This window comes from Natrix helvetica, assembly GCF_964273705.1.
Source record: "Natrix helvetica genome assembly, chromosome: 4".
Lineage (NCBI taxonomy): Eukaryota > Metazoa > Chordata > Lepidosauria > Squamata > Natricidae > Natrix > Natrix helvetica.
Window position 1 is genome coordinate 128,145,061 of NC_138550.1, and position 11,725 is coordinate 128,156,785.

At 39.9% G+C, this 11,725-nt stretch overlaps 1 protein-coding gene across 1 annotated transcript; it reads left to right on the forward strand.

The window, feature by feature from the left end:
- Positions 1 to 6,597: 6,597 nt before the first annotated feature.
- On the forward strand, positions 6,598 to 7,665 carry NPBWR1 (neuropeptides B and W receptor 1; the record flags this gene model as incomplete). Its single annotated transcript, XM_081952389.1, has 1 exon — positions 6,598 to 7,665. One exon carries the CDS (start codon positions 6,598 to 6,600, stop codon positions 7,594 to 7,596), a length of 999 nt encoding a protein of 332 aa, XP_081808515.1. The 3' UTR covers positions 7,597 to 7,665.
- Positions 7,666 to 11,725: the final 4,060 nt, after the last annotated feature.

Below are 11,725 nucleotides of genomic sequence, written 5' to 3' on the forward strand. Positions count from 1 at the left end.
TTAAAATAGAATATTGTCTCGCACTTTGAACTTCTTGGGATTTTTTTGTTTTTGATTTCTTTTGCACAATAGTCATTTAAACTTTTATGTATTGTTATCTTATAAATTGTCTTATTTCTTTTTCTCATCCATTAACCAACTCAACAATCTAGATCTACATTAATTATTTTTTTGATTCTAGCAATTGACTTCAAGGTAATCCCTTCAAATCTATGATCACTGTAGTCTGCAGATGACATGACTCATCAAATATTTACTTGATGAAATTTTGTATTTCATCTGTATATGTATTTCAAATACATGTGCATTTGAAAATATTTGATAGAAAAATAATCAAATTGAAAGCCAATCTTTTTAAAGGTGGAAAAAAGAATTTCATATACATGCAGACTTAACCCTTCCTTCCTTCCTCTATTGTTTTTGCCATGGATGCCAAGAAATTTAAACAGATAATGTGTCTACAATTGATGTAGAAAAATCATCACTTTTGGAATTTTTTTAAATGATCATATGATTATGTTGACAATGAGAGACCTATGAGAAAGTAAAGACTGTTTCTTTTATTCAGGGAATTATACAGGAAAACTTGATGTCAAATTGTACATAGCTTTTTTTTTTGGTCCAAATTAAAGGAAATCTACACTGTTCCAGTTCACGGAATATCACTGTCTGGACTGGTATAAACTTTTCCCCCTACTGTCCGAAGAAGAATTTTATCTTATAATTGATTGAACATTGTTAGTTTTAAAATGTTCTGCTATCTTCTACAGCAAAAATATTGATTTTCACAAGTGCTGCTTTTCAAGAGAATGCTTTAAGAGTCCCCAAGTATTATTAGTTTCTTAATCTTGTTTTTCCTCTGTTTTCTAGGCAAAAGTGGAGAATGAAGATCTATATCACAAGTCTTTTTTCCTCCACAACTCTTTACTAATTGTAATCACAAGATGATATGATTTCTGTATGTAAATTTAACTTAACTGAACTGAACTTTATATGATTCTTTCTTAGTTGTCATCTGTTTGATGTTTTATTCTCCTCTGAATTTAGACTTTAATTACAGAGAAATACTTTCTGGAATATTTCAAACTCTTCTTGAAGTTTTAAAGCTGCCTTTAAAAAAATGTATTTTACCCAGCTATTGGTGGTGGTTTTTAATTATAATCAACTATGAATATATAAAAACAATGATAACAACCATTATATGTAATGTATATGACACCATTCCTAGCTTTATTATCATGAAATTTGTGACTATGAAATATTTTCTGTCACTTTACAGTAATTATTACTTAGAGCCATTTGATGCACTGTAGTGCTTCAATGATAATTTCAGTGATGAAATCATATACAGAACAAACATGTTTAATTATTCATATCAAGTTGATTTCAAGGGAAATATAATTCATAAGGCTGATCAAACACAGGCAACACCTGGACAATTGAAAAAGTCAGATAATAATGACATAAGGCCTCCCAGCCTGTCAGTAGAGAGGAGAGCAGAGCAAAGACATTGTTCTGCTCTAGCCATCCCCAAAAAACACAAGGCAGATCCCTGGTTCCGACAACACCCCTTTTATTAAGCAAATGTGAATTCCTCCCATTCACATTCAGCAAGCCTTGGCAAACAGTCCTTCAAATGAATATTTATGACTACAGACCTTATCTATCTTGGAAAGCTGCCATGTAAATATTTTACAAATTAGGTGCTGTATGAGGAAAGACTGGCCCAGAGTCTCAGATTCACGGACAGATCTTCACACTCCTGAAGCGAATCTAACAACCAAATAAACGAACTGTTTCTTGCAAAATCCCCACCTTTCGTTCCTCTTTTATTTACTATGGGAGGGGCCATTCACCATCCACCTGTGGCTTTACTCCCAAGTTAACCCTGATTTCTTAGCTGTTCTTTTCTTCTGGCAGCTCTGTGCATGAGCACGCTGGGCTCATGCTCCAGCTGTTCCTTTGCTTCACTGCTGTCTAGCTCCAAAGGCAGCTTTGAACTGTCCCATCTCTGCCTCCGATGCAGAGCCATCGTCTCAGCCTCCCCCAGCCTCCAGGACTGGCCCATGTTCCACCCCAACCTCCTCACTGTCCAACTCTACTGCCAGCTCTGCTGGTGGGCCACAGACATCTTAAGAGGCGTATTGCCCAAGCTATTGGGTAAATCCCTTGATTTGGGGCCTCAACCTGATTTAAGAGACAGCCTGACCCATGATCCTTTGTTCTTAGAAGCAATTTTCTGCTCTCTGGCTGTTATGTGACACTCATTTGTGAATTTTGCTCATGAAATCCTGACCTTTGGACTGACTGACAATCCTGACCTTGATCATAGACTGCATACTGTTTTGGATTGCATTCCTTATCTGGCATTACCTTTTGGCCTTGAATAAATTGCTAATTCCCATAGCAACTGTATGAATGAGTGTTTAATTGAAGCCAGAAGCAGTATAGATGGGAAGGATAACTTTTTTTTGTGAAGGAACTTTGACCCACTAATTTCAAAAGTTTATAAAGTTTGTAAATGGAACTATGTTATGACTTTTAAAACTATGTACAATTGTGCCACATTCAATTGAGAAATTTTGGAGAGAAAGGAAATTAGTACTAGCTAACTCCACACAAACTCCTAGCACTTACAATGAAAATTAAAATGTCCGTGATGCTACATAGCAAATATAATGTTTATAGTTATCTCTAAAAAAAATAAGTATCAGCATCATAACTAACCAAACCAGCCAATTGCTAACAATCATCACCACTTTTTCAATCTCATAACTATGTACAATTGTGCCACATTCAGTTGAGAAATTTTGGAGAGAAAGGAAATTAGTACTAAGGAACTCCACAAACTCATTACAGTACAACCACAAACTCATTAGCAAATGCATTAGGATGACAACCATCAAACACTGATGGTTCTAAAGAAATTTGAGTCCTAATGCTTTTGGAAAGGATGTCATGTTGGGACAAGCTTAATATTCAAAGGGACAACATTACATAGCATCAATTTCCTAACAAATGTCTCCTGACTTTGGCCCTTTAACTGTAGATGGGCAGTTAAAAATGTGAAATAATAAAATGTCACAGAAAGGTGGGATTCCCAATTGCGATTCCACTAGCGAGGGGCTGGACCGATTCTTCTCCTTTTCTAATTCTGATGTCTAACTATAAGTCAGTAAAAATCTAATCCAATTCCATGAAAGTTTAATCAGAATATAAATCAAGCATGCAGGGGACTATTCCATTTATTGTTGTTGAGGCAGCAAAAAACAAAACTAGGAGAAATAAGCCATGGGAAGCAATAAGCCCTTTAATCAAATGAAATCAATTAAACCACAGGTATATAATGCAAATTGTATTAACTGTTTTCTGCAAAAAGAAAAGAACAACTGGGAATGCAAACAAATTGTCCCAACTTCATCTAGTATATTATACTAGTTTCCATAAGAAAAGAACACTCATGCTTATAATGGCTTTTAAGCAAATTTAATCACATTGACATAATTACATGCTTCAATCTTAAGTACACACTATCCCCACAGGAACTCAGGGCTAAACTTTTTATTGTGTTCTAATTGTTCAGTAGTATATAGCTGACAATTTATGAATTTTAGGCAACCTAAAAACATTTACTAGAAAGGAATTTTTATGGTCTAAACATGCTCCTTAAATCAGTTGACTCCTACTTAAATTTTATATTTTTCCTTGTATCTTTGTGACTGTGCAAATAATCAGCTCTCATATTTAAAATAATGTGCATATTTAAAATAGCAAGAGCTAATATAATGTACTAGGCAGCTGGATTCAGATTTTACCCTGAGGTCACTTAAATGAATTTGTCACATTGGTAAATCTCATTATGGTAAGTATTGTGTGAAATAATGCTCACTTATAATTTGTGTGTGTATGTGTGTGTGTGTGTGTGTGTGTGTGTGTGTGTGTGTGTGTGAGAGAGAGAGAGAGAGAGAGAGAGAGAGAGAGAGAGAGAGGAGAGAGAGAGAGAGCCAGAGACAGAGATCCAACTGTCACTATAATATTGATATTTCAACTTTTGCTTTCTAAAATTCTAGGAATACGTTACATGATACTCCTTTTATACAGCTAGCATTTGTGTAAAATAAAATGAATGCAGTTGATCCCAACTGGCCTTTAACCCCTATTATCATCCAATTGAAACCATAACTACAGTATTTCATAAGTGCCTTTTGCACTACACAAACAAAGGTTCCCTATATTTAAGTGAGATTTTTTTTCCTATGAGACAAGACAATTTGGTTTTGGAATGCAAAAATGCCTTACACATTTGGCTTTTTATTTTAAAATTATATGAATACATGTATTCAAAAAGTGAAAGATTCTCAATATAATTTGAGTATTTATGACATTTTTAGATAAATAATGCAATAGGACAGGTGGTTTGTTATTCAGATTGTAATAAGTGGGACTGCAGTGAAATGACTTAGCATTCAATTCTCCAGTTCAGATTTAGCCAACAGTTGGAGTACTCTTTAATTTTCCTTCCCTTCTTTTTCCTCTAAGAATTGAATTGTGTTTTTAATTTCTTCAAGACTTGGGTGTTTGTCATGTCTTCTTATGAACTGATAATAATGTTTGGTCTACACAATCAAATTGAATATTATACATAGTGACTCTCCATACATAGATATACAATTTTGTTAGATAAGACTGAGAATTAAGATGAAAAGAGGTTTTTTTTTCATGATTAACAGCAGCAATGCTACTGAGTACTGTATCTAGCAGTACCCAATGGATTCAATGACCATTCAACAAAAGAAGCATCTCTTTGTCATTTCTTTACAGTGTTACCTGGGAAAGTCCACATCCTGGGTGTATCAACATACTAACTAAGCTCCTAGAAATTATACTTGCAGATAGCTTCTTTGAAACTTTATGTAAATATCTTAACACTGAAGCATGTTGACAAATTTCTAATCAATTTTCCAAGTGAATGTGAGATTCATGTTCTCGATGATCACTTTTAAGCATTTTCCAAAGTTTAAAAATTATCTTAACCTCACCTACACTGTGTAAACAAAATTTGGCAGCCTATTGCTTTCCTGTAGGTTATGAGCCAAGAAAGAATCATATATGTCAGAACTGTACTATCAATTTAACATTTTAAATAACAGCTTTGTTGAGAATAATGAGATGAGGTAAGTGAGGCAGTGTAAGGTGATGGGGAGGGGCAGGGTTAAGTGTTGATATTCCTTTAGCTAGCAATGACTTTCAAGTACGATAAGTGTAATTTGAATATTACACTTAAGTAATATTAATAACTCAGTTCCTTTCCAAAAAAAATGAGTGTCACAAATTGGATTTCTATAATTATGTAGACTGCTATACAAAAATGAAGACTGCAAATGAACATTAATGTGGATTTTTTTTTTAAGCAGCTAGTGCTTGAGATAAAATATTTCCATTTTAAAAAGTTAATTTGGGGAGGAGGAAACAATGTAGATGTGGGAAAATAGAGTGAAAAGAATGACTGGAAACTATTCTCTTGGTTCTGTTTCAAATAAAATTGAACTCTGAGTAATCTAGGGAGATTGATATTCACACCAGGCAAACTTGTCTACCTTCTTCCTTAGATTAATGTTAGAGTGTCAACAGCAAGCCTATCCTGTTTCTGGCGTGACAAGAGAATAAAGAAATAGAACAGGGCATAAAATGTCTTCTAGCAACTGCTATATGCAGATATTTGGCAGTTCCGAGGAAACAATGCTACGGCATCACCTGTGTTACATTTCCCAGCCCAAAGCGTGAGAATGGGATTCAGATGAGGCAGTCACCTGAACAGCAGCAACTGCTGAGAGAAGCGGCTGCCGGGGAAGTGACCAGCATTTCAGCATCCCAGCACTTCATTCAGCAGTCCTGGCTCCATGTGAAGAGAATACAAACGGCTGCACAAACTGATGATAGCTTCTCCTTAATCAGTAAGGTAAGGGATTTGAAAAGGTTATAAGTGTTAATGAAGAAATTGTGCTGTGATGATAAACCATCTGAAAGAGAATGTCTGTGAGTGAATAAGGTATCAGTAGCAGTGTATGTAGGTAGAAGAGAGTTTGACTTAGAATGTTTCATTGACATGAGCCTGTGAATTTAGTCACATTATCTTGCAGTAGCAGGGATTTACATATAATGTAAACATCTGTGCATTATACAAGAAAGCAGAGTTAATAAGACAAAGGAATTATGTGCTTAATTATAATTACGTCACGCATTCCATGACAATGTCACTTCATTCTTAAAGAGATTTTGAAACTTAAATGTAAATATTATTTTCTTTAGGCTATTGGATGAACGAAGAGGTTCAAGGTATAAACTGGAAAAGGCATGTTGGAAGAACTGTTTCACTGAAGGAGTATATTATCAGTAAAAAAAATGGACTAAGAAAGGTCCCTTACATAAAAATTGGCTGATCCAAGAAACTGTAAGAATGAAGTCTGTGACACATATCTCCACTTCCAAGAATTGCAACTGGACTGTTCTCATCAGCAAGAATTTATAAAACAACTGTACCAACTAGAAATACCTAAACTAAGCAGCATCTCTCAGAGTAAACGGATTAGTTTAGACATGAATAATTTTCCCTTCCAACCTGAGCTCAATGCTTCCTGCACTGATGTAGATGAGACTTTCTATAAGATTGAACACCACACATACAATACATCAACCCCTCAACTGATCCCTAAGTTTTATATTGCCGTGCCTATCATCTATTCTATGATCTGTGCTGTGGGGCTTACCGGAAATTCTGCAGTCATTTATGTTATCTTGAAAGCACCCAGAATGAAGACAGTCACTAATATTTTCATCCTAAATTTGGCAATTGCTGATGAGCTGTTTACATTGGTGCTTCCTATCAATATAGCTGACTATCTGCTGCTCCAATGGCCCTTTGGTGAATTCATGTGTAAATTGATTATCTCAATCGATCAATACAACACTTTTTCAAGTATTTATTTTCTAACAGTCATGAGTATTGATCGATACCTGGTGGTGGTTGCCACTCTCAAGTCAAAGAAAATGACATATCGAACCTATAGGGCTGCCAAAACGGTGAGTTTGTGTGTTTGGATTTTTGTCACCATCATTATCTTGCCATTCAGTGTTTTTGCGAAGATACATACAGAAGAGGGACGATCCCAATGTGTCTTTGTCTTTCCCCAACCAGAAGGTTTCTGGTGGAAAGTGAGCCGCCTCTATACCCTGATCTTGGGTTTTGCCATCCCGGTATCCACCATTTGCATCCTGTACAGCATCATGCTCTATAAACTAAGACATATGCACCTTCACAGCAATGCTAAAGCCTTGGACAAAGCAAAAAAGAAAGTGATGATAATGGTATTGATCATCTTGGGAGTTTGCCTGTTCTGTTGGACTCCCTATCACCTCAGCACAGTGGTTGCTCTCACTACTGACATCCCACAAACTCCACTGGTTATTGGAATCTCCTATTTCATCACCACATTGAGTTATGCTAATAGTTGCCTCAACCCATTTCTTTATGCTTTTTTGGATGATACTTTCCGAAAGAGTTTCCGAAAAATGGTGGAATGTGGCACTGCATCATAAAATCCTAATCTCCAGGGCCTCCTTAGGAAGATGGGATGTTTTTCTGAAGAGGTTTTGTGAAAATGGACAGAGGCAACACTGAACACATTATGCTGGGAACTCAGGAGACAGAAATTGATTCTTCTTCTTCTTCTTCAAGTAGTGCCCCAATATTCTTCAAGCTCGCCAAATTACAACTTTAGGGAACTCCCTTTTTTCTGCTTTTGCATTATAGCTATTCATTGTGGATTCTCTCTACTTTGGTATGTATCTTAAATCTTTAGAATGTTTAGTTTAAAGGAAAGGAGTAGCAGATCATAATGATGTTTAACTGAAAAAAAGCAATTGAAACTGGAGTTTTATAAAGTTAAATAAAAGCATGTAGAATGATGTTTGCTCAGTGATGAATTTGAATGATGCTACTTTTGTCATTTCAATATAGACATGAAAAAATATATCTATGTAAACACACACATGCACACAGAGAATGCACTGATACATTAACTTTCACCATTATATTTTGTTAGAAAATAAAATGCATATTTGACAAGATATATGGAGAGTTTATATATTATGCTGCTGCAAAAGTGGAAAATTCTTTCTTTGCATTCTCTTCTCTTCTTGGAAAAGCAAATTGCCATGACCCAGAGTCTAAATGAATGGATGGCAAGAGGCTCTTAGAATTGGACTGGGGACTATCCTTGTTTCATAGCATCTGCTCATTCAGTGGAAGGAGATATATCTTGAAGGCTGGGAAGCTAATTTTTCTTGCTTTTCTGTCCCATTTGAAAAATTCACAGGAGTGAATTATATGTTGGACTCCTGCTTAGGTTTATTTATTATTATTACAGAAAATTATTTGTAATTGAACTGAAACAAATCTTCTAGGAATGAATTTTATTAGATAATAACCTTATGTGAATCTATTTGCTATAATTTTTGTAATATATATATATATATTCATTAAATGAAGATTGCATAGCAACTGCTTTAGAAAGAATGCATGTTTTCTTAAGTTGAAAACATTCAGCCAAGACATTGTTGTATGTGCTGTTGCAAAGGGAATACAGAAAAATTAATTGCTCATCTAGTAATGGGCATTGAGAGCCATCTTCAGCATAAAATAAGAAGTGCAGTCTAGTTGCAATGTTACTTTTTCCAGGGCGCTGCTCTGGAGAGTCCAAAGAAGGGTTAAACACAGCCAATCTGCCCAGAACTGAATTGAAACTTTAAGCCACGCCTCTGGTGCCGACTCTCCCCAGATTTTTTCAATTCAGCTAGCCCAGTAGACGCGCTTTAAGATTTTCTCCAGTTCTAAGATTGATTCCTTGGACTCTCCAGAGGAAGAATAATTTTTTAAAACAGCATATTTAAGGATTTTTAGAGCAGGCTGGTGAGTTAAATTTAAGTTTGTTTTTTTCCCTTTTTAATTGGGTTTTTCTCACCCTTTCGGCTCTCCTGGAGTCCGGGGCTTTGCTCTGGCTCCTAGAAGCCGCAGGCAGCTGTTGGGGGAAGCGTGTGGGTCGGAGTGCCGACGCCAGCGCTGTTGGGGCACCCCTACTGGGGGCCGATTCCCACTGGAAGCCCTCCGTTGCAGTTTGTGCTTCTAGCAAGTCAAATTGCTGCGTGGGCTCCCAGGGCAGCCATTTTGGCTTCTTCCCTCTTTAAATTTGGTGCGAAAAGCTCCGGTGAGTTCCGGCCGCCATTTTGGATTGCGCAATCTTCCGGCTTTACTTTTAAAAGTTTTTTGCCGCAGCTGCCTGGTGCCTGGCTCTTTGCAGGAGCCGCGTGGAGTCAGACTTGCCCGGTGTGACCGGCGACCTGGGCCCCAATCCAAGCAAGTGATAGCGGCGTGGGATTGTGGCCTGCTGGGTCGCCTCCTTTACTCTCCTGCAGGTGCTGGGAGCGAATTCTGCTCGCGCCTAAAAGATTCCAAGCTACTTCAGGCCTTGCAGTTTCTCTGTCTCCTCAGGAGCATCGTGCTGCGGTGGGCTTTCTGGAGGTGGTGAGTGGTGGTTTTCCCATCCCCCTACTGTCCCAACCAGTGATTGTTACCATGGCAGATCAGGCCCCTGAGACTTCTGAGGGTGTCTCTTCCAGAGCCCCTGTAAGACAGGCCGGGAAAGCTGCCAGGGAGGCCATTAGAGGGAGTAAGCCTTACTCCAGGCATGGCCCCAAGCAGGGCTCAGGCCTAGACAAAGATGCATTAAGGCGACAGAAGGCCTTAGAAAAACAGTCTTCCAAAGCCCAACAGCAGGCCCAATCTTCCCTTTCGGTGTCTCCTGGGGAGCCCTCCAGGGAAATTCCTCCAGCCCAGGGAGGCCCCATTTCTGATAGTGAAGAGGAAGGGGATTCCCTGGCTATGGCAACTTCTCCAGGCCATTCCATGGCTGATCAGGCTGATCTCTTTGCCTGTCCCTCTGATATGGAGGAGGGACCAGCTCCAATGGGGCCCTTAGCCCCTCAACAGCCGATCCCCGGGCCCACTCAAAGGGTTCGCCCCATTGAGGACCAAGGGCCTAACCTATCCACTGAAATGCAGGAAATAATTAACAGGGCCATTTCCCAGGGCATTGAGGCAGGCATGCGAAAAGGTGGCAAGCGCACTCGCAAGACCCACCATTTGCAACCCCAGGAGGATTCCAGAGAGATGACTCCTAGCCTTCCACCTCCGTCCCTGCATTCTTCAGTGGCCTCCGATGAGTCAGACTGGGAGGAAGAAGAGGAATTTCTTCCTAGGCAGGAAGCTGAATTCTCTGGGGATGAGGCAAGCCCCGCCAAAAAGCCGGCCTTTTCAGGCTTATTTAATTTGGATAATTTCAAAACCATTTTAGATAAGGCTAAGATCTCAACTCACATGGGGTCCACCCCCCCAGCTCAGGTGGTTGTAGACCCTGATTATCTATCTGGGGATCTCTTTGAGAAACCCATTTCGGTCCAGGAAATAGTTCCTGTACCCAAGATGTTCCTCAATTTAGTTCAAAGACAGTGGGCGCAGCCAGCTACCATGGCTACCCCCAGCAGCCATGACAAGAAGCTATATACGGTGGATGCCAGCCTGGAGGAGCTGCTCAAGCTCCCTCCTATCGATCCCCCTGTAGCGGCTCTTACCTCCTCTTCTGTGCTCCCTCCTGACCTGTTGGAGGGGCTCAAGGCTGAGGACAAGAGAACCGAAACTGCTTGTCACAAGACCCATCAGACAGCTGCATGGGCCATTAAGTCCTCCGCTTCAGCCTCCTTTTTCTCCAGGGCGGCTCTCCTGTGGCTGAGGCAGTTGTTGAGGAAGATACCTGCCAAGGACGTTAAAGTCAGGCAGGATATCAATAAAATCATGGCAGCCACAGAGTACACTGCTGATGCCACTCTGAATGCTGCTAAGTTTGCCTCGCGTGCCCTAGCGTCTAATGTTACTTCCAGACGCCTCCTGTGGCTTAGGCACTGGAATGTGGATATGCGCTCCAAATGGAAGCTTGTTACTGCCCCCTTTAAAGGGGACAAGCTGTTTGGTGAGGTCCTTGATCCAGTCCTTGTGGAAAACAAGGACAAAAAGAAAGTGATGCCATCAGTCACCAAAAGCCTGATCGTAAAGGTCCTGGCTCTTACAGGAGGCAGGCCTTTCGGAACAATGAGCCCTCCACCAGCTCCGCCCCCTATCATCGGGCGTATCCCCAGCAGGGTGAGCGGTCTCAGGACCGTCAGTCCTTCGAGACAGAGGTCGCCAGCAGCCCTTCTCCAAGCGGCCATTTCGGGGGGGCTCCGGCTCCCGACCCTTTAGGAGGTATAAATGACCATCACAGGTCAGCTCCCATAGGAGGGCGGTTGCAGTTGTTCCACGCCAAATGGGAGCAGACCACGTCGGACCAGTGGGTTCTTCAAACGGTCCGCATGGGTCTCACTTTAGAATTCTGGTCCCCCCCTCCCCGCCACTTCTTCCGGTGTCCAGTTCCCTCAGGGTTAGTCAAAAGATCCCTCACGGAACAGGAGATAAGGCACCTCAAGGAGATCAGGGCCATAGAACCTGTCCCAGCAGGCCAGGAAGGAAGAGGGTTTTACTCCATCCTGTTTCTGGTCCCCAAAAACTCAGGAGGGTGGAGGGGGATATTAGATCTAAAGAGGTTCAATCACCACGTGACATATCGCAGGTTCAAGA